The 23,814-nt window shown below is 35.7% G+C and overlaps 2 protein-coding genes across 2 annotated transcripts; one reads left to right on the top strand and one right to left on the bottom strand.

The window, feature by feature from the left end:
* Window positions 1-15,487: 15,487 nt before the first annotated feature.
* Window positions 15,488-18,290, top strand: LOC131601276 (small ribosomal subunit protein eS4-like). The gene is made up of 5 exons (XM_058873057.1): window positions 15,488-15,597; window positions 16,542-16,619; window positions 16,724-16,904; window positions 17,114-17,211; window positions 17,690-18,290. Exons 1-5 carry the CDS (start codon window positions 15,595-15,597, stop codon window positions 18,122-18,124), a joined length of 795 nt encoding a protein of 264 aa, XP_058729040.1. The 5' UTR covers window positions 15,488-15,594; the 3' UTR covers window positions 18,125-18,290.
* An 812-nt stretch (window positions 18,291-19,102) lies between these two features.
* On the bottom strand, window positions 19,103-20,806 carry LOC131601277 (ferritin-3, chloroplastic-like). Its single transcript, XM_058873058.1, has 6 exons — window positions 20,449-20,806; window positions 20,265-20,348; window positions 19,999-20,059; window positions 19,802-19,886; window positions 19,621-19,682; window positions 19,103-19,526 (listed from the first exon to the last, which is right to left on the bottom strand). The coding sequence occupies exons 1-6, from the start codon at window positions 20,742-20,744 to the stop codon at window positions 19,365-19,367; spliced, it is 750 nt and encodes a 249-aa protein (XP_058729041.1). The 5' UTR covers window positions 20,745-20,806; the 3' UTR covers window positions 19,103-19,364.
* Between the last annotated feature and the right edge of the window lie 3,008 nt (window positions 20,807-23,814).

The raw sequence follows: 23,814 nt of genomic DNA, 5'->3' as shown, positions 1-23,814 counted from the left end.
CTTCAGCATCAGAGTGCCTTGCAGGTACACCCCCTCCTCCTCATCATCAACATTGTGCTCGAAACCGTTGGTCCACCTTCTGGTTCTGATCAACCGGTAAGATCAATTATATATAACAGATAGTACGGGAGGAGTCAGAAAAAATAAGTTGTCAGTAAAAGTAATCAATTTGTTAGAGTGAACTTGACTATCATGAAATAAAGGGAAGAGTTACTTCCTAAATTCTTTTCTTTTATCTATTACTTATAAGTCGCTTTGAAAAAAAATTGCACTACAATATATGACGATTTACAATTCTAATGAATAATTAATGTTATTTTTACTATTATATTCTTAAATATTTATTATTTTCTCTTCTTTCAATTATATAAATTTATCTTCCACATGTCATTAATGAAGGACAATTTTGTAAGAACTTGCATAATTTTCTCATTTTCATACAATAATCATTATTTTCTTAATATGTGTGAAAAGTCCAAAACAACTTATAATAAAAAATGGAGGTAGTAATAACAAACAATCTACTTATCTTTATTATCTTGTAGTTGCATCTTATTTTCCTTTGCCACAATTATAACCAATCAATTTGGTCAAACTTATTAGATACATCAACACCATTGCATTGTCTTATTAGATACATCAACACCATTGCATTGTTTGTTCCTGAATGCCCCAAAAAAATAAGCACATCGGTGTTAAAGTAGCTACTCTAGAGACAAAGATGTCAATTTTGGAGGTTTCAGTTAAAAATGTATTTCTTATATATTATATTAAATTATTTTATAAAAAAACTTCTTTGTTTTAATTCTTTTAAACTTGGTCAATGGCATTTTAATTGCTCCATGTAAAGTCAAATACATAAATAAATAAATAAATAATATATAAAAGGGAAATATTTGATATAATAATATTTAAAATAATATTTTAATTGATACTACTAATAAAAGCAATAAATACTAAACAATAATAAAACAATATCTCAACATTCTCTCTCAAGGTGGTGCATATACATCATAACATTCATCTTGTTACATATGTAAGTAATCTGAGGTCTGTGAAGAGATTTTGTAAATAGGTCTATAAGTTGATCATTGGAATTAACAAAAGAGGTTCTGATGGTCTCGATTGTAATTTTCTCTTTAAGAAAGTGACAATCGACTTCTATATGCTTTTATCCTCTCATGAAAAACTGGATTGGAGGAGAGGTGCAAAGTTGTCTGGTTATCACATACAAGTTACATAGGATTTACTTCATAGAAATTAGGGGTGGCAAACGGGCATGCCCGTCCCGTTTAGGCCCGCCTTGCAAAAGCCCGCGAAAAAACGGGGCGGGGCGGGGCAGACATATTTGATTATGCAGGTCTAAAACCTTGCCCCGCCCCACAAAAAAGTAAGGGCGGGGCGGGGAAAGCCCGCGGGCATTAAACCTTTTAGGCCTAAAATTAGTGAAATTGTATAAAAAAAACTAATGCCCGCAAAAGCCCGCAAAAAAACGAGGCCAGGCGGGGCGAGCACATTAAAGGGAGTGGGCCTAAAATCTTGCCCCGCCCCGCGTAAAAGTGCGGGCAAAACGGGCTTTCCCCGCGGGCCGGGTCCGTTTTGCCACCCCTAATAGAAATGAAGTTCATGTATCAAATGCTTTAACCATAAGAGTTCACATGTGGCAAGGGTCATGTCTCAATACTCAACTTTTGTACTTGGTCGATCAATAACCGTTTGTTTTTTGCTTTTCCTTGAGATCAATTTTCCACCAATAAAAACACAGTAACTCGATGTAGAACGTCTATCACTTGCATATCCTACACAATCAACATATGAATATCCAATGATATGAGTGTTGCCTCTATCATAAAAAGCAAGCCTTTTTTCAGGTGACCCTTTTACTTAAGAATTCGAATAATTGCATCCCAATGATTGTCACAGGAAGAGTTCAAGAACTGGATTACTACACTAACCGGAAAAGATATATCAGGTCTAGTCAAGGTAAGATAATTCAACTTTCCTACAAGTCCTCGATATCTTTCTGGATCAATATATGGCTCCCTCTAATTAGGGAGAAGCTTTACATTAGAATCCATAGAAGTGTCAACCGGTTTGCAATCTGTAAGACATGTTTCTTCTAGAATATCAAGAGTATACTTCTTTTGAGAGATGATAATACCTGAATTTGATTGAGCTACCTCAATTCTAAGAAAGTAACAAAGAGGAACAAAATCCTTAGTATGAAAGTTATAAAGTAAGCATTGTTTTATTGCCTCGAAACCCTTAAAATCATCACCTGTAATTATAATGTCATCAACATAAACAACTAGATAAATACATTTATTCGAGGGACATTTGGTGAAAATAGAGTGATCTTATTCACAACAATGTATCCCAAAATTGTTGCAACACTTTACTAAATCTTTGAAACCATGCCCGAGGTGATTATTTCAAGCCATACAAAGATGGGTGCAATTTACATACACGATAACACTCCCCCAAGCAACAAAGCCAGAAGGTTGCTCCATGTAAATCTCCTCTTCCAAGTCACCATAAAAGAATGAATTCTTGATATCCAATTTAAATAGAGGCTATTGTTTCATTGAAGCCATGGCTAGAAAGAGGCAAACTGATGCCATCTTCATAATAGGAGAGAAAGTATCACTATAATCTTGACTGTGGACTTAAGTGTATACCTTTTCCACTGAGTTATCTTTCAATCAATCTACCTATCCATCATGACCCGCATTAACATTAAATATCCACCTACAACCAACAACATATTTTCACTGAGGGGAAGTAACAATCCCCCAAGTATGATTAGATTCTAAAGCTGGCATTTCATTAAGTATTGTCTGTCTCCATTCTAAATGAGATAATGTTGTTAGAACAAGATTTGTTCTGATCAATTATCTTAGTTTTGATGATAACAATAATATGAATTTTGCTTAAGATAATATGGTACTCTAATCCAATGCAATTTCCTTTTCAGGAAATATATAAAGAGTATGCATAATTCAGCGCTCAGAAGCTTTGTCTCAAAGGGTTCAGCATGCAACATCAGAACATGGTCTGGCAAGACATCAGAAGATGATCGAAGCAGAATCAGAACATGGGTCTATGGAAGCATCAGAAGAACATGAGATCAGAAGCACTGAAGTTCTGATGGTATCACGCTCAGAAGCACTTCAAGGTCAGAAGATCAGAAGATGCTTTGCACCAAGCTGTTTGACTCTGATGATATTCAAACGTTGTATTCACAAACATCAGATCAGAAGGAAGTACAAGTGGCAAGCTACGCTGACTGACAAAAGGAACGTTAAAAGCTACTAAAGGCAACGTCAGTAGACACAGCGTGAACAAGGCTCGAGGTAGTTGACAAAAGCGTATAACATTAAATGCGATGCTGTACGGAACACGCAAAGCATTAAATGCACTCAACGGTCATCTTCTCCAACGCCTATAAATATGAAGTTCTGATGAGAAGCAAGGTTAACGATTCTGAACAAAAACAACTCATATTAACTTGCTGAAACTCTGTTCTACTCAAAGCTCAGAATCTTCATCTTCATCAAAACTCACTACATTGCTGTTGTAATATATTAGTGAGATTAAGCTTAAACGTTAAGAGAAATATCACAGTTTGTGATTATAGCTTTTAAGAAGCAATTGTAATACTCTTAGAATTGATTACATTAAGTTGTAAGGAACTAGAGTGATCGTGTGGATCAGAATACTCTAGGAAGTCTTAGAGGTTATCTAAGCAGGTTGTAACTAGAGTGATCGTGTGGATCAGAATACTCTAGAAAGTCTTAGAGGGTATCTAAGCAGTTGTTCCTGGAGTGATCAGTGTGTGATCAGAAGACTCTGGAAGACTTAGTTGCTGACTAAGTGGAGAACCATTGTAATCCGTGCGATTAGTGGATTAAATCCTCAGTTGAGGTAAATCATCTCTGCGAGGGTGGACTGGAGTAGTTTAGTTAACAACGAACCAGGATAAAAATAACTGTGCAATTTATTTTTATCTGTCAAGTTTTTAAAGCTACACTTATTCAAACCCCCCCTTTCTAAGTGTTTTTCTATCCTTCAATTGGCATCAGAGCGCCGGTTCTAAGGTGCAAGCACTTAACCGTGTTTAGAAAAGATTCAGGAAGAGAAAAACGCTTCAGTAAAAGATGGCTGATGAAACTGCAAAGTCTACATCTACATCTGGCTCTGCTGAGCAACACAACGGTAACAATGGTTATACTAGACCGCCGGTATTTGATGGTGAAAACTTTGAATACTGGAAAGATAAACTGGAAAGTTACTTTCTTGGTCTAGATGGTGATCTATGGGATCTTCTTATGGATGGTTACAAACATCCAGTAAATGCTAGTGGCGTAAAGCTGACAAGGCAAGAAATGAATGATGATCAGAAGAAGCTTTTCAGGAATCATCATAAATGCAGAACTGTTTTGCTGAATGCTATCTCTCATGCTGAGTATGAGAAGATATCTAACAGGGAAACGGCCTATGACATATATGAGTCCTTGAAAATGACTCATGAAGGAAATGCTCAAGTCAAGGAGACTAAAGCTCTCGCTTTAATCTAGAAGTATGAAGCCTTCAAGATGGAGGATGATGAAGACATTGAAAAGATGTTTTCAAGATTTCAAACTCTTACTGCTGGATTGAGAGTTCTTGACAAGGGATACACCAAGGCTGATCACGTAAAGAAGATCATCAGAAGCTTACCCAGAAGATGGGGTCCTATGGTGACTGCATTCAAGATTGCAAAGAATCTGAATGAAGTTTCTCTGGAAGAGCTTATCAGTGCCTTGAGAAGCCATGAAATAGAGCTGGACGCAAATGAGCCTCAAAAGAAAGGTAAGTCTATTGCATTAAAATCCAATATCAAGAAATGCACTAACGCTTTTCAGGCTAGAGAAGAAGATCCTGAAGAATCAGAATCTGAAGAAGAAGATGAACTGTCCTTGATCTCCAGAAGGCTAAATCAACTCTGGAAGAACAAGCAAAGGAAGTTCAGAGGCATCAGAAGTTCAAAGAAATTTGAACGTGGAGAATCTTCTGATGACAGAAGACTTGACAAGAAGAAGGTCATGTGCTATGAATGCAATGAGCCTGGACACTTCAAGAATGAATGTCCAAAACTTCAGAAGGAAAATCCCAAGAAGAAGTTTCATAAGAAGAAAGGTCTTATGGCAACCTGGGATGAGTCAGAAAATGATTCAGACTCTGAAGATGAGCAGGCTAACTGTGCGCTGATGGCGACAGAAGATGACGGATCAGAATCTACATCAGAATCAGATTCTGAAGAGGTATTTTCTGAACTTACTAGAGATGAGTTAGTTTCCGGTCTAACAGAACTTCTGGAATTCAAGTCTCAGATTAGTCTCAAATACAAAAAGCTGAAAAAGCTATTTGAATTTGAAACAAAGAAGCTTGAGTTGGAGAATTCTGAATTAAAAGAAAAACTTTTAAAATTATCCAATAATGTTGGATCTCCTTCTGATTCAGAAAAATCCACTCCTAGTCTAAACCATATTCTGAAAGAATATGATTTAAGTTTTAGGAAGTTCTTATCTAGAAGTATTGGCAGAAGTCAGCTAGCTTCTATGATATATGCTGTGTCTGGAAACAAAAGAGTCGGCATTGGTTTTGAGGGTGAAACCCCATACAAACTTGAACCTGTTGATGAAATGAAATTCGCATACAAGCCATTGTATGATCAGTTCAAGTATGGCCACTCCCATGATATTAGGCACACTTCACATGCTCAAAGTTTTCACATAACACACACCAAAAAGCATGTGACACAACCTAGGAAATATCATGAAACTCACATTAAGAATTATCATGATGTTCCTCCTATTGCTTACAATGTTAAAACCAAGTTCAATCAGAACTTGAGAAAATCTAACAAGAAAGGACCCAAGAAAATGTGGGTACCTAAGGATAAGATTATTCCTATTGCAGATATCCTTGGCTGCAAAAAGGACAAAGCACAACATGTCGTGGTACCTGGACTCTGGATGCTCACGACACATGACAGGAAGAAGGTCTATGTTCCAAGACCTGGTGCTTAAGTCTGGAGGAGAAGTCAAGTTTGGAGGAGATCAGAAGGGCAAGATAATTGGCTCTGGAACTATAAAGTCTGGTAACTCTCCTTCCATTTCTAATGTACTTCTTGTAGAAGGATTAACTCATAACCTCTTATCTATCAGTCAATTGAGTGACAATGGTTATGATATAATCTTTAATCAAAAGTCTTGCAAGGCTGTAAATCAGAAGAATGGCTCAATCCTATTTACAGGCAAGAGGAAGAACAACATTTATAAGACAGATCTGCAAGATCTTATGAGTCAGAAGGTGACTTGTCTTATGTCTGTTTCTGAAGAGCAGTGGGTCTGGCACAGAAGATTAGGTCATGCTAGTTTGAGAAAGATTTCTCAGATTAACAAACTGGATCTTGTCAGAGGACTCCCTAATCTGAAATTCAAATCAGATGCTCTTTGTGAAGCATGTCAGAAGGGCAAGTTCTCCAAACCTGCATTCAAGTCCAAGAATGTTGTTTCTACCTCAAGGCCATTAGAACTCTTGCACATTGATCTGTTTGGCCCAGTCAAAACAGCATCTGTCAGAGGGAAGAAATATGGATTAGTCATCGTAGATGATTATAGCCGCTGGACGTGGGTAAAATTCTTGAAACACAAGGATGAGTCTCATTCAGTGTTCTTTGATTTCTGCATTCAGATTCAATCTGAAAAAGAGTGTAAAATCATAAAGGTCAGAAGTGATCATGGTGGTGAATTTGAGAACAGATCCTTTGAAGAATTCTTCAAAGAAAATGGTATTGCCCATGATTTCTCTTGTCCTAGAACTCCACAGCAAAATGGAGTTGTAGAACGAAAGAATAGGACTCTGCAAGAAATGGCCAGAACCATGATCAATGAAACCAATATGGCTAAGCATTTCTGGGCAGAAGCAATAAACACTGCATGCTATATTCAGAATAGAATCTCTATCAGACCTATTCTAAATAAGACTCCTTATGAATTGTGGAAGAATAAAAAGCCCAACATTTCATATTTCCATCCTTTTGGATGTGTATGCTTTATTCTGAACACTAAAGATCATCTTGGTAAGTTTAATTCCAAAGCACAAAAATGTTTCCTTCTTGGATATTCTGAACGCTCAAAAGGCTACAGAGTATACAATACTGAAACATTGATTGTGGAAGAATCAATCAATATCAGGTTTGATGATAAGCTTGGTTCTGAAAAACCAAAGCAGTTTGATAATTTTGCAGATTGTGATATTGATATATCAGAAGTTGTTGAGCCAAGAAGCAACGCATCAGAAGCAGAGCTTCTCAGAAGCAAAGAATCTGAAGATTAAGTATCAGCTTCTCTGGAGAATCTAAGCATTTCTGAAGAACCATCTGTCAGAAGATCATCCAGACTCATCTCTGGTCATTCAGAAGATGTCATTCTTGGAAAGAAGGATGATCCAATCAGAACAAGAGCTTTCCTTAAGAACAATGCAGACTGTCAATTAGGCCTTGTATCTTTGATCGAGCCAACTTCTGTTGATCATGCTCTAGAAGATCCAGACTGGATAATTGCTATGCAAGAAGAACTGAATCAGTTTACAAGAAATGATGTTTGGGATCTTGTTCCTAGACCAGATGGATTCAATATAATAGGTACAAAATGGGTCTTCAGAAACAAGCCCAGAATGAGAAGATGAGAAGTTCTTATGTATGAGTATCTTCTGAAATGAAATTTCTTTTATAAGAAGTTTTGATTGAAATCAATTAGAAATTGTGATTCAGTTATTACTAACGTTTCATTGTCTAAGTTGATTCAGAATCTCTTTAAAAGCAAAAAAGCTGTAACTGGCTATCCAGATGGTAAACACGTGTTCACTATTCCTGGACAAGCGTGCGTGCAGTTGAGGGGACGTCTACTTAGGTAACTGTGCAAATCACGTCTTTTGTCATTATTATCTCTCCTCACGTCACGTAACATTAAATGCTCTTCATCATTTACTCTCTTTCAGTTTTCTTTTTATATTCTTCAAACGTTTCTTTTCCCTCTTATATTTCTCTCACTTTGCATTCAGTTTCTTTTTCGTTCTCCCTCTTTGCATTCATATCATAAACCCTAGCAGTTTCCAATATCTGCAACTTCATCATGAATCCATCGTCAAGCTCTGGGAATCAAGATAATGATCGGAAACAAAAGAGAAAGTCAACTGCTGAACCAGAAACCAAACCAAAAAGAGTAAGGATCACCTATGACCCTCTCAAAGTGAACCCGTTTGAAGCTATGATGTCTGGAAATTACTCTAGACGTGTGTATTAACCCCTTGACGGTACCCCTCAATCACCTCCCTCTTCACAGACCTCCACCACCTCTTCCTCCTCATTCATCCTCTCGGAACCACCTTCTTCACCATCTGATATCTCCTCTCCTTCAACCCATCCATCAGATATTTCTTCATCTCTCTCTCACACCCTTTTCCCACCAGAACACCTAATCCCTATAATGTTGTTCTTCCCGACTCCAGGTTCACTGTCAACCCTCCAACTCCTACCACTCAATCATTTCTGGAGCTTTTACATTCTGATGTAAATGGCTGGTTGGAGATTCTGGGTGCTGCTCACCTTAACCATCTGGATGAGTATGCTACAAGCAACCTTTGGGATACCTTTCGTCAGGATTTTCTGGCTAAGGCTACAGACACTCAGAGAAGGATTATGTCTGAAGCTCCTGGTGTTCGTGGTCTTCGGTTGGAAGTTGGTGAAAGCAGCTATCACCATCTCATCAGGAACAGAAGTGTTCTTGAGGAGAAGATACCAGCAGATGAGTTGGAAGAAGAAAATCTCTGCAGAGACATCGTGGTGTGGACACCATGGTTTCCTGTGCTGACTGGAGATTTTCAGTGGCTGTTCAACTGGTTCAGAATGAACCCTTCTGAAAAAGCACCTCACATGGTCTTTCCAGTAGTGGTTTATCCTGCTGAAGTTGCTGGTCCTACTCCTCCAACAAACCTAGCAGCTATTCTTCAAGCGTTGGAAGATGGAACTTCTGAGCTGCCTGAACCAGAATATGCTAAGGCTACTTCTGAGTCAGACTCAGATGAGGAAATGGAAGATGCACAAACTGAAGATCTCCCAGAAGATCACCCTGCTGAGATTGCTGTCCCTTTTGGCAGAAATTCAGGTGCCTCTTCTTCTGGTGAAACCTCAGCTCTGATGGAGACCTTGGAAGCTCTTCATCAGAATCAAGCTATGCTGGCTTCTCGTTTGGACGCGCAAGAAGTAGCCAATGCTGAGTTTCGCTCCTTCATGGCAAGGCAAGCTACAAGCACTGACGGGATTCATGATGTTCTGGCGCGGATTTTGCGTAGGCTAGGATCTTAGTCCTTTGGTCTTTGTAGTTTTCTTTCCTTGTTGCATCTGTTTTCCTGCATTCCTCTCTTGTAATCTTTCTTGTTGAAATCAATGAAAAAGTTATTTGTGTTTCTTTCCTTTTGTCTCTTGCGTTTCATCTGAATCTTTTGATATATTCTTTTTGATGTTATGACAAAAAGGGGGAGAAGATAAATGATAAATGATTTGATTAATCTATCAGTTGCTGGGTAAAGCTCCCACACATTTACTAACAAGAACTGCAAGTTCTATATGGTTTAAGTGTTTTGCAGGTATAAAGAAGTGAAGAGAATCTTCAAAGCAAACACAAGAAGCAAAACCATAAGAAGTGTTATTCTGTAAAAAAAGAATAAACTCATGGAAACTGAAGCAAGCTGAGTGCTGTCAAGCTTCAGAAATCAGAAGCAAGAAAGAAGAATGAATCAGAAGCACTGATAATAGAGTTTGATCCATATTTGTCTATTTGCTCTGACAAAATTCTATTTGCTCTGATACATTATTTTAGCCTATATGGCTCTGATACATATAATGTGTTCTAATATACATTTTATGTTCTGACTCGTTCATGCTGACTTTTGTCGTTTAGTTTTTGTTCTGTAACATTTCAGGATGTAGAGATGCTCTGATGATGCTCTGGTACATTCAACAATGTTCTGATACAAATCTAGCATGAAGTGATGTTGGTAGAAATTCAAAGCTCTGAAGCTATCCGAGGGAAGCAGAAATCAGAAGCTGTGAATGTTCTAAAGATCCAGAAAACTCAAGTTCTGAAGCTGTCCTAAATGGAAGCAGAAATCAGAAGCTGTGAATGTTCTGAAGATCAAAGAAATTCAAGTTCTGAAGCTGTCCTAAATGGAAGCAGAAATCAGAAGCTGTGAATGTTCTGAAGATCAAAGAAATTCAAGTTCTGAAGCTGTCCTAGATGGAAGCAGGAATCAGAAGCTGTGAGTGTTCTAGGGATCTAAAGAAATTCTAGTTCTGAAGCTGTCCAATGGAAGCAGAAGTCAGAAGCTATGAATTCTCTAAAGACAGAAGCTTATGTGATCGTCTCTACCGAAATAATCAGGGAAGTCTTTTATTAAAGTTCTTCGAGTATTTATTTCAGGGGGAGATTATTTATCTCAGGGGGAGATTGTTAATCTCAGGGGGAGACATATTCATATGCTTATGCTATAGCTGTGTAATTTGTCTTTTGCCGTCTTCTCTTTCTGATCGCAAATTCATATCATTTATATATGTTTTTGTCATCATCAAAAAGGGGGAGATTGTTAGAACAAGATTTGTTCTGATCAATTATCTTAGTTTTGATGATAACAATAATATGAATTTTGCTTAAGATAATATGGTACTCTAATCCAATGCAATTTCCTTTTCAGGAAATATATAAAGAGTATGCATAATTCAGCGCTCAGAAGCTTTGTCTCAAAGGGTTCAGCATGCAACATCAGAACATGGTCTGGCAAGACATCAGAAGATGGTCGAAGCAGAATCAGAACATGGGTCTATGGAAGCATCAGAAGAACATGAGATCAGAAGCACTGAAGTTCTGATGGTATCACGCTCAGAAGCACTTCAAGGTCAGAAGATCAGAAGATGCTTTGCACCAAGCTGTTTGACTCTGATGATATTCAAACGTTGTATTCACAAACATCAGATCAGAAGGAAGTACAAGTGGCAAGCTACGCTGACTGACAAAAGGAACGTTAAAAGCTACTAAAGGCAACGTCAGTAGACACAGCGTGAACAAGGCTCGAGGTAGTTGACAAAAGCGTATAACATTAAATGCGATGCTGTACGGAACACGCAAAGCATTAAATGCACTCAACGGTCATCTTCTCCAACGCCTATAAATATGAAGTTCTGATGAGAAGCAAGGTTAACGATTCTGAACAAAAACAACTCATATTAACTTGCTGAAACTCTGTTCTACTCAAAGCTCAGAATCTTCATCTTCATCAAAACTCACTACATTGCTGTTGTAATATATTAGTGAAATTAAGCTTAAACGTTAAGAGAAATATCACAGTTTGTGATTATAGCTTTTAAGAAGCAATTGTAATACTCTTAGAATTGATTACATTAAGTTGTAAGGAACTAGAGTGATCGTGTGGATCAGAATACTCTAGGAAGTCTTAGAGGTTATCTAAGCAGGTTGTAACTAGAGTGATCGTGTGGATCAGAATACTCTAGAAAGTCTTAAAGGGTATCTAAGCAGTTGTTCCTGGAGTGATCAGTGTGTGATCAGAAGACTCTGGAAGACTTAGTTGCTGACTAAGTGGAGAACCATTGTAATCCGTGCGATTAGTGGATTAAATCCTCAGTTGAGGTAAATCATCTCTGCGGGGGTGGACTGGAGTAGTTTAGTTAACAACGAACCAGGATAAAAATAACTGTGCAATTTATTTTTATCTGTCAAGTTTTTAAAGCTACACTTATTCAAACCCCCCCTTTCTAAGTGTTTTTCTATCCTTCAAATGTTGGTTGAATAATTTTAGGACTAGAAACAGATGCAGGTGCAATAAAAAAGCACAATAGGTAGGAGATAACCGATTATAGGATACACAATTATAAATAGGATAAGGGTTATGGGTTAAACAATTTCCTTTATGGATGGCAATGGGAAATTCAAGAAACGGAGCTAGAGCAGGGGTGAAGGCGCTTGGAATAGAAGCTGAATCACGTGGTCCCAACCTTCTCTCATATGTAATGTCATACCTGTTCAATGATGGTGGAGAATCATCTATCACACCAGGTGGAATAAATGATAAAGGGTTGGACTCAGTGACTCAAAATAAGGAATAGACAAAACTTAATCTAAGTTAGTTTCGGGAACATTTGAGTCGGGAAATTATGGTACATCTTCAAAGAATGTAACATTTGAAGACGTGTAGAAACTATGTGTAGGAGGAGAGTAACACTGATATCCCTTTTAGAGGTACATTGACATTTATCAAAAGGATACGAGAAGTGTCAACAAATTGTCTATGTTTTCTTTCAGAAACACCATTTTGTTGAGACATATAAGGGCAACTTAATTGATGTACGATGCCTTTGGAGTGCATGAAAGAGTTGAAATGGTTAGAGAAATATTTTTTTTGCATTGTCTCTACGTAAAATGCGAATTGTTTTGCAAAATGTGTCGAGAGTTTAGAGCAAAAGTTCTTAAGAATATTAAACAACTTAGAAAGATCTTTCATTACAAACACCCAAGTACATATTGAGAAATCATCAATAAAAGAAACACAATATATATATATATATATATATATATATATATATATATATATATATATATATATATACACCCTAGGATAAAAGGAATCCAACTAGGACCCCACGCATCAGAATGAATGACGCCAAAAAGAAACATGTTTTCCTAACTGCCAAAACTCATATTTTAATGACTTTAAATGAGAACACAAGACACCATTTTCTTTAATTTTGATAAACTCGGGTGACCTAAGCGTCGATAAAAAAGATCAAGAGATTCAGTAGTGGCACATATAATGAAAATGTTGAAGATAGTAAAGACCCCTAGATTCACTTTTGACTCCAATCGTTTGTCTCATACTCCGTTCCTGTATTAAAAAGAAATTAAAAGTAAATGTTATGACACAGTTTAAATGTTGTAATCATTTTTTAACTTAAAAATTATTTTTAATTAAATGTTTTGCATTAATAAACATAATATTATAATTTGAAAAAAATATGAAATAATTTTTATATTATTAAATGTCTTATTTCAAATTATAACATTATTTTTAGTTTTTAAGTAAATGAGAAAGCAAATTTGACTTGCATGACGCCACATTGCCAATGACACGTCATGCCAACTATGCAAAACTAATGGGAGACCAAATAAATCCCATAATTTGTCAAATACAAGGACCAAAAAGATGAGTTTTAAATTAAAGAGACTAAAATATTTAAAAAAATGAAAATAGGCAACCAAAATGCATTTACGCATTTTCTAAATTAGACTTAAAGTCAGGATACCATCAAGTAAAGGTGAAGAGCGATAGATTGCATTTCATACTCATTAAGGTCATTACGAGAAACCTTGTAACGCCTTTTGGGCTGATGAATTTTCCTTCGACCTTTCAATCTTTAAGGTGTGATATCTTTAAAAGTCACCTAAGAAAATAAGTGCTGGTATTTATTGACGATATCCTTGTCTATAGCCGAAGTTGGGAAAATCACATTACTCACTTAACTATTGTATTGAGTATTTTGCATCAGCAAGGGTTGGTGACAAAATAGAAAGAAAAGCTATTTTGCTAAAATTAATGTGAATTGGGCATATCATTTCTAAGGAAGGAGTGACAACGGACCCGACTAAGGTAAAATGTATCCTACAATGGCCTTCACTTAAGAATGTCAATGGAGTGAGAGGTTTCTTTGGACTTACAGGGTACTATCATAGGTTTATTTCATAACAGATTAGTCGTGTATCAGGGTGTTATGGTTGTCTTGGGTGAATACTAGTACAACAACCTATGTTATGTATCCATTAATTTCACTATGGAGAAACCAAGATAAAGGCAATACAAAATAAGCTATTGGATTATGATGAATCTCATCGCCATTGAAGTATCGCCTTGACAGAGCTTGCACACGTATGAAGAATCAAGCAAATAATCATAGAAAAGATGTGAATTTCTCTGTAGGGGAATGGGAGTTCCTCAAATTGAGTTCACATGTGCAAAGTTTGGTTGAAGAATGAATCAATTGGAAGCTTACTCCTCGTTACTACGAACCATTCTAGACTGTGGAAAGGGTATGACCGATATCATACCGCCTTCAGTTCCTTGTTACATTTATAATCCACCTCGTAACTCATGTCTCATCACTTATAAAAAAAAGCTACCGAAGATTATCAAGTAAAAGCTAATTTGCCTCAACGTTTAAATTGTGATGTTGTTGAACCTTAGGAACATGCCACAATGTTGATTGGTCACATCATTAAGAAAGACAAAGATGATATTAAACAATGACTTATTCACTAGAAGAATAGAGCTATTGGAAAAGCAACATGAAAAAAGGAGTTTGCAACCCACAAATAATATCCTCCCCTCAAACTTAAGGACAAGTCTATATCTCAAAGGGAGATAAAAATATAAAAAATATAACGTGGCTAGTAGTCCAAAATATAAAAAATACAAAAAGATATCATATGGGCCAAAATGCCAATCCTAAAGCGAAAATTTTACTTCGTACCCCTACAAATATACCTATACCCCTACATAAAAAAAATTTGGACCGAAATACCCTCATATAAATAGTATATATTTTTAAAAAATTCATTTTTTCCTCACATTTCAGAAAAAATTTTGAAACACCCAAAAATATATAAACCGGAACATGTTTTCAAAGTCTTCCGGTTTAAAAAAACTACACCGGAACACTTAGAAAAAGAGTTCCGGTAATTTTCAGTTAATTAAAGTTGCATACCGGAACACTTATTTAAAGTGTTCCGGTGGTTTATTTTTTTTCTTAAATTTTAGACTTTACGCAACGGTTTTAAAGCGTTGCCTAAAGTGAATGATAAATTATAAAAACGTTGCCTAAAGTGTGGTTTGAAGCAAGATTATGCAATCAGCATAGGCAACGGTTTTATTCTGTTGGCCAATACCTTTTGGCAACTGTTTAAAACCGTTGCGTAAAGTTTAGAATTTTTTAAAAAAATTAAACCTCCGGAACAGTTTTAATAAGTGTTCCGGTATGCATATTTAAATCCCACAAGCTACCGGAACTCTTTTTCTAAGTGTTCCGGTGTGATTTTTTTTGAACCGGAAAACTTTGAAAAAGTATTTCGGTTTATATATTTTTGGGTGTTTTAATTTTTTTTGAAAATATGAGGAAAAAATGAAAAAAAATTAAAATATGTATTATTTATAAGAGGGTATTTTGGTCCAAAATTTTTTCGTGTAGGGGTACGGGTCTAATTGTAGGGGTAAGGAGTAAATTTTTCTCCTAAAGCGTTCTAACCAAAAAAAAACCCAAACCAAGTTTACAAAAAAATAGATCCGATTCGAAACGGTTACGGAGCTCCGTTATTATTATATACAAAACACCAAATTAGGGTTTTGCCTCTCGCAATTTTCACTCTTCAGCTTCAACCCTAAGAAGAGGAACTTCATCTCTGAGGAACTCATTCTGCAGAATCATCCAACATGGTTAGCTACCTTTTCATCTTCAAGCTAAATCCAATCCTTTTCTTACTTCTTTTTTCTTCAATTTAGTTAGCTTCATGATTTTGTGTATGATTTGATTACAGTATGAATGGTTAAGACGATGTTTGAGGTTTTCTGGTTAAAAAAATGGTTGTGGTGATTGATTTCATGAAAATTGGTTTTTGAATTTCTGATGTTATGATGTATGAATCTGAATATAGATGTTGGTGGATCGTATTTTCACAGTTTTATGTTTTCAACTGTTGATGGATGGATTCTGAAATGAATTCAATTGTTGATGTTTTTGAATGTCTATAGCTTATTCTACTAGCTGAGTTCTTCTGCAAGGATCAAATTATGTCTTAAAGTTTGGTCAATTTTTGAAATTTTGTTTTTTAGTGTTTTTGGAAGTCCTGATACCTAAGCTACATTTTTGAACTTCACAAAAAATGGACTGATTAGTTAAATTTATCTAAAACTTTGTTGTTTATTGGGAAATAGTAACATGTTCTTGTCATGGAATGGGTTCCCGACACTCTTGAACATATCATCCAATCATCCATTCATCTACAATTTGCCTCTGTTGTGCCAAATAGAATTAATGTATGCGGTGTAGTGTAGGGAATGTATGCGGTTTAGTGTAGGGATGACACTCTGTCACTTAGTTGTTCTCTGCGTCTTTTTACCCAATTTTGTGATTGTGGTTGATGAGAATTAGGTCCATCATAAATTTAGTCTTAGTTGTGTCAGCTTGTTTGGTTTCAATCTCATCCATGCCTTGTTATCCTCATATTTGTTTTTAATGTTCTATATTGATTTCTCTCGGCATTTTGCGAATATCTTTTACTTTTTACAATTGTGTTGCAATGTTTCGTTGGCTTTGTCTAATTGTTAGGAATTTAGAGCATTCCCATATTCCAATTTGTAACTTTTCTCATATATTTCAGGCTAGGGGATTGAAGAAACATTTGAAGAGACTCAATGCTCCAAAGCATTGGATGCTTGACAAACTTGGTGGAGCTTTTGTATGTCTATTATTCACATTTCATTAGTTGGTTATATATTATTTAATGTGATTTTTATTTGCATGTTCCATTTGAATTTGTGCTCAATTAGCTTTGATGTGCAGGCACCTAAGCCATCATCTGGACCCCACAAGTCAAGGGAGTGCCTGCCTTTGATTCTCATCCTGCGAAACAGACTAAAATATGCTCTAACATACAGAGAAGTTATTGCCATTTTGATGCAGCGCCATGTTCTTGTTGATGGCAAGGTTAGGACAGACAAGACATATCCCGCCGGTTTCATGGGTATGTGAATTTTCAAACTTGATTCCTGCAGCATTGTTAAAGTTCTAAATCACAATTGTTTTTAGCATTTGGACAATATTGCCAGTTTTCCAGTATTATTTCTTGCAACTGTTGTGTGATTATCATATAATAATACTATTCAGTGAAACAGCTTTTGATTTTGCATTTTCCTTGCTGATTAAGTTTTTCTGATCTCTTTCTGTGACCAGATGTTGTTTCTATTCCCAAAACAAATGAAAGTTTCCGTCTTCTGTATGACACCAAGGGTCGTTTCCGTCTCCACTCCGTGAGGGACGATGAAGCCAAGGTTTGTGTTGTCCTACGTATTCTCTTTAATTTCAACTCTTATATTGAAATTACCCCATTTACCAATGCATATAATCACTCACTCACTGGATAAGATTGTTTATGACTGAATGGACTGATTGTTGACTTATTATATCTGCAAATTAAAAACTTGTTTAGGTAAATAAATGTAGCACCTACACTTTGGTTCATGAGGTGTTTGAAGTCCATCGGTATTTGAGACGACATTGGCTCATGTGGTTACAAACAATCACTTTTATATCCTCAAATGATTACTTTTGTGTGTATGTGCTTCATAGGGTATTTATAAGTCTTCAAGGGATGGATTTTAGGGTTGACTTGTCAAAATACTAATGGCTGATGCATGCAGGAAATATTATCCGTATTAGCAAGTTTGATGAGACGCTAGCTGACCCTTATTATAATTATGTTTCAATTGTTCTTTCTCTCTGGAGTTCTTATATTATTTCTTTTTGCAGTTTAAGCTCTGCAAGGTTCGATCTGTTCAATTCGGACAGAAGGGTATTCCCTATCTTAACACCTATGATGGTCGCACCATCCGCTATCCAGATCCACTAATTAAGGCCAATGACACCATCAAACTTGACCTTGAAAACAACAAGATCACTGATTTCATCAAGTTTGATGTGGGGAATGTTGTCATGGTCACCGGAGGAAGAAACAGAGGCCGTGTTGGTGTCATCAAGAACAGGGAAAAGCACAAAGGAACTTTTGAGACAATCCACGTCCAGGATGCAAGTGGTCATGAGTTTGCCACTCGGTTGGGCAATGTCTTCACTATTGGCAAAGGAACAAAGCCTTGGGTGTCTCTTCCCAAAGGCAAAGGTATCAAGTTGACAGTTATCGAAGAGGCTAGAAAGAGGCAGGCCGCTCAAAACGCAACAGCTGCATAGATTTTTGATTAAGTTATATTGCTAGCAAATTTTAGTTATTTTTAGATGAGCGCGGTTTTTTGTTGAAGTGACTGAGCAGAGTTTTGGTTTTTCATTGTAGTAGTGCATTTCTATACTGTCTTCATGTTATTTCAGTTTAATTTAATTACCTTATGAATATTGGTTACATGTTCTTTGATTTTTTACTGTTTGTTATTATGATGTTAACATGGTTTATCATTGCCACAAACTATGTCAATTGACAGCTGGCTCCACCCTGAGTTAAAAGGACATCAACATATTACAGTTGAGGTCACCAAATTTGATTCCAAACACATAAACGTTGGCAAAAAAAAAATGTTTTTAACATATGATGATCCATATTCTGTTCAGAATTGATCTTTTGATCCAATATTAATTTCTGTTTGTACTACAAAACTCGTTATTAACTTGATTGTGAACAGAGAAATGGAAAATACTAACAGTGACAATAAAGATAAGCCCAACATATCGATTGACCAAGAGCTGTTATCTTTTAGAGTGGATAATATTAAATTGAGAATATTTGGTTTAAGGAATAAGTTGAAGAAGTAAAATCCAAATCAAACTGCCCTACTGACTAACAATGCATGTGATAGTCGTGTCACCAAATTTCAAGATAGAGTTTGATTTTATCATAAACATCTTACACCTAAAAAGTCTATAGCCAAATTCAAGATATATGAACATGTTTTAAGGGAATAATCAAGCCTTATTGTCATAATATACTATTATATTCTTCATACCATTTTAATTATTAAAAATCATTTTCACAAATTTAAAGAGTTTTAAAAACTTACAATTAAAGTTAAAATTATTTTTTTGACATAAAAAAACAGTTGATTTCATCACTTTGAAATGCTATATTCTGTCAAGTGTTATGTTAAAAGACCACTAAAGTTTTAGGCAAATTAATATTAACAATAACAATATGCTATTTAACAACTGAACTGATAGAAATTATGAAATAACATTTTCATTCATTCCCAATAGAAACTAGTAGCCAAATCATTTTCATTTCTAACAAAATAATAATTGCAAGCTAACTACAATAGTTCCAACTTCCAAATAAACACAAAGTACTTTCTAGCAACTAAAACAAGAAACACTCCTAAACCTAAAAATAACAACCTAGCAGAAACATTTATTCACCTAATCCAACAATGTAAAAAACAACTATTAGCTTCTTCATAATAAACCAAATGATTCAGATTCTTATTCTTCAAAGAAGAGCTTGATCAAAGTGCCACACACCATGACCCTTTCCAACCAATCTCAATTGTGTCACATACTCTGATATCTTCTTAATTGATTGAACTTGTTCATCCAAAAACTCGCTCTCAATGAAATCAGCCAATTGAGGATCATTGTTACTATCAGCCACCTATCATTCATATCAACCATATAACCTATTAGTAATTCATAACAAAAATACATTCATTCAACCATAAAAAAATATATAGAGATAGAAACATTACAGCATGAAGATCCAAAAGCTTCTCATTCACTAACTTCTCCAAAGACAGTGCCAATTCCATAGCTACATCAAATAAAAAATAAGGCCATAAATCAGCATATATAATCTACGAAACACGAACACAGACACATCTTTTTTTCAGAGGTGTCAGTGCTACAGAGTAAATAAAACAGAGAACTTACCATACAATGCATCACCCTTTTCATGATCAAACTCCGAAGGAGGACTCACAATAGGATGCAACACAACTCTTCCACCACGAAGATTCTAAACAAATCAAACTTAACATTATCATCATCATCATCATACCAAAAATATCACTCAACAATTAACAACTAATTCTCAAAAAACAGTTCTAAAAACTAAAAAACACACAAACCTGATACTTCATCAGCTTCTCAGCATGCTCTCTTTCCTCTTCACTTGACTCCTTAAAGAACCTACAAAAAATCACAAAAATTCAAAACCCCATTTTCAGTAACATATAAAAAATAAAAAATCTCAAAACCCCATTTTCAGAAACACATAAAAAATCAAAATTTTCAAAACCCCATTTTCAGAAACACATAAAAAAAATCAAAATTTTCAAAACCCCATTTTCATAAACACATAAAAAAACAATCTTTCTATGATCACGATCCTTACTTAGCAAGTCCCTTCAAAGCAATGTTATCTCTGTCAAAATACGCAAACAGAGAGTGGTACACATACGAAACATTGTATTCAACACTGCATAAACCAAAAAAAAAACCGATGTTAAATACAAACATAACCATCAATACAGATCCAATTCAAAAGATGTTAACTTTTCAGAACAAAAGAACGTTACTTAATCTGTTCATTGATGGCAGCTTCAGATTCGTTCTTGAAATTCTGGCGGGCGAGAGAAACGTTGGAAGCAATGGGGGTAGCAAGGTAGTCTTTCTTGACTTCTTCAAAGGGTTGAAAGAGGACACCAGTGAGTGTTGTTGATGAGTTTGATGCAGTAGCATAAACCTTGTTGGTTTTTGAAGAAGATGAAAGAACAAAGCTAAGGGAAGAAGAAGAAGAGAGATTCTTCTTCTGAGCGTGAAGAGGTGAAGGAGGAGAAAGGGTTGAGATTGAGAGTTTGGAAGAGAGAGCCATTGGAGAAGAATGAAGAAATGGGTTTTGCGGTTATGAGTGGTTCTGAGATTGTGACTGTGTTGTGTGAGAAGAGGGAAAGGGTAGAGGTGGTATAAGTAGTGAAAGGGAGGGGTATTTTGGGGATGAGGGAATTAATTTGGGGCGTTGGATTAGATATGACGTGGAGGGTGGAGATTGAAGGGCGTGTGGCGGACTCGTGGTGAAGATAGAAAGTGGAAAAGTTTGATCCACGTATCGATCGTGAAGGAAATCGTGATGATTCGGTCCAATTGTTTAACCCCACTCGCGCTACCACTTTCTTGTACACACGCGCTTTTCAACGACTATAAAAAATTATGTGGAGATGGAATCAATTAAAGATATTAAAATTTGAATTATACTGAATGCATAGAGAAGGTCAGTTATTTATATAAAAAAAGGGAAGTTATTATTAATACAAGATTGTAAGAGAATAAAAAACGTAAATGGTTGTAGTGGACAATTTAAAAAAAAGTATTTAATGTTAAATGAATTAAAAATAATCATTTGTAATATATTATGTGTAATGTTTTAAAATTTTAATATAATAAAATAGTGTCCAATAGAAAATTATTATTATGCTTTGTTATTTTATTAATTTTAAAATAATTTTATGATTAAGTATAATACAGGATAAGGTGTTAGAGTAAAATATAGTGTGTATATATATTTTTTTTCTCGTGATTAATTTATATTTGTTTAAAATTATAAAATAGTAGCTACCACGAATGACAATTACCCGTTAGATACCTATCCCTTTAACTAGTAAGAAGCTCACTATCAACCATTATTTATCATTTATTGATAAAATTGTGGGAAGGATTCGACATTCAACTTCTAGGCTACTGAGCTATGCTATAAGAATTCAGCTAGTTAAAAGTATCTCCTTTGACATAGTACATTATTGAATGCAGTGTTTTTCAATCCCAAAGTTGTTATCAAGAAGATTGATGCAGTGTGCAGATTCTTTATTTGGACAAGCAGTCATGAAGTGAGCAGAAAGAGTCCAGTGGCTTGGAAGATTGTTTGTAGCCCAACCAGACAAGGAGGTTTCAACATTTTTAATCTGTCAAATTGGAACCAAGTGACCATGATGAAGTGCTTATGGAATATGTGTAAGAAGTATGATAATCTTTGGGTCAAGTGGGTTCATATGTACTATCTGAAAGGCATAAATGTGATGAATGTTGTAGCTAGGAATAGTTGCTCTTGGGTGATCAAGAATATTCTGAATCAAAGAGAGCAGGTCAGACAGTTCCAACAAACCTGAGATACACTACTGAACAAAAATAAGTAGTCTATGAAGGATGTGTATGCTGCTATGATTGATGACAATAATCAGGTGCCTTGGAAGTTTTTGTTCAAAGATAACAGTGCTAGGCCTAGATCAGTGCTTAACCTCTAGCTTGTGTTTCATAGGAAGCTAGCTACTAAGGATAAACTTAGGCGTTTTGGGACGATTCATGAGAGTGTTTGCAGTTTGTGCCAGATAGAAGATGGGTTTATCAGCCACTTATTTTTTGATTGCAGGGTATCTAAAACCATATGGAAGGATGTTCTCAGCTGGGGGGAGGTGGCTCATGAACCAAAAGCTTGACTTGAGGAAAATAAATTGGATTATGGAATACACAAAAAGGAAAGGTTGGAAAGCTAGGATTATGAAGTTAGCTGTTACAAAAGCACTATATGGTATTTGGCTATATAGAAATGATGTGACCTTTGAAAAGAATGTGCATACAAATATTTCTGATAGAATTATAGAGAATATAGTGTACAGAGGTTGAAATTCAAAAAATCTTAGAGAGCAAATAGCTAAGTTGATGTTATAGGAGGTTGATTGATTTTTGTTTTTGTCTTTGTTGAGGGTTGGATCTGCACGATGCCTTGTACCTAAGTGTTTTTTGAATTAATATATACTTCTTTGATTAAAAAAATTATAAAATGGTCATTAAATTACAATCATTTAAAATTATTAAATGATCATTAAATTACAATCACTTAAGATTATAAAAGGATAAATTAACGATATATATATATTTTTATTTAGACAAAATCTTTAATGTAAAAATCGTTGGACTTGATAAAAGATTCTCAAGACCTTAAAGATCAAGACATTGAAGGAATTAGAAGTCATACTCCATCAAAGGGGTGGTAAAACGGGCTGGCTATGCCGAACATGCCTGTTATGTCTACACCTTTTTGCGAGGCAAATCAAGATTTAAGGTTGCACCTTCTAATATATCTACCCTTTTTTTTGCGAGTGTTGACATTAATATAATTTTTTACATTTTTAAGCTAAAAAGGTGCAATGCTCGCTCCGTCCCGCCTTTATTTTTTTACGGGAAGAACATGTCTGTTTTCAACCCATACTCCACCAAAATGCTAAAAAAGAAAACACAACCATGGGAGTCATAACTCCCATAATGCTCGATCCAACACAATGATACACAATCTAAAAGACTTGTTGAAATCAATCCGTACCCCTCAATGTTCTCATTCCACATGAAGAAACGGAGAAGAAGGATCCATCAATTGTGCCGCCTCACAACCTAGACACCGCAAGAAAATGCAAGACATCATAGTTTGTGTAACTGAAGCTCAAGAGCTTAATGATATGATAAAGTGGGTTGAAAACCTCATGAGGCCTTAGAGTCACAAACTACGAGTAAACGATCCTTATGGAAGTACGACCATCCTTGAGTCATAAAGCGAAGCCTCGTCCTTAGGCGCATCGAGATGAAAAGGGTGAAAGAAGACATCACTCTAGTTTATTGGGTAATCACGAGGAGCATCCACATTAAGTCAAGAGAAACACAAGTGAAAGAGACATCACATATTCACCCAAAACTTTAAGGTGATATGTGTATGGTTCCTCTTGCTTATAAACTTCTCAAACTTCACTTTTCTAAGTAATTCGAGGCTTCCAACTCACACTTGTACACAACAATCTCCCCCTCAAGTGTGAGTCCATCCACTATGCTATCCATCAAGCATACGCTCTTTTATCCACATACACTTGTGCCACTGTTGGGATACTTAAACAGGACACGCC

Source organism: Vicia villosa, linkage group LG5 (assembly GCF_029867415.1).
Source record: "Vicia villosa cultivar HV-30 ecotype Madison, WI linkage group LG5, Vvil1.0, whole genome shotgun sequence".
In the NCBI taxonomy this organism is placed as follows: Eukaryota; Viridiplantae; Streptophyta; class Magnoliopsida; order Fabales; family Fabaceae; genus Vicia; species Vicia villosa.
The sequence above is the reverse complement of the archived record's forward strand: the minus strand, read 5'-3'. Positions and strand labels throughout refer to the sequence as shown.

Excerpts from the sequence above, each read along its gene's own strand:
- LOC131601277 (XM_058873058.1), bottom strand. The coding sequence starts at position 20,744 with ATGGCTCTCTCTTCCAAACTCTCAATCTCAACCCTTTCTCCTCCTTCA. Across the intron at positions 20,349-20,448 it reads GCCATCAATGAACAGATTAA|TGTTGAATACAATGTTTCGT; the intron begins GTAACGTTCTTT and ends TGGTTTATGCAG. Across the intron at positions 19,683-19,801 it reads AAAGGGTGATGCATTGTATG|CTATGGAATTGGCACTGTCT; the intron begins GTAAGTTCTCTG and ends TATTTGATGTAG.
- LOC131601276 (XM_058873057.1), top strand. Across the intron at positions 16,905-17,113 it reads ATATCCCGCCGGTTTCATGG|ATGTTGTTTCTATTCCCAAA; the intron begins GTATGTGAATTT and ends TTCTGTGACCAG. Across the intron at positions 17,212-17,689 it reads TGAGGGACGATGAAGCCAAG|TTTAAGCTCTGCAAGGTTCG; the intron begins GTTTGTGTTGTC and ends TTCTTTTTGCAG.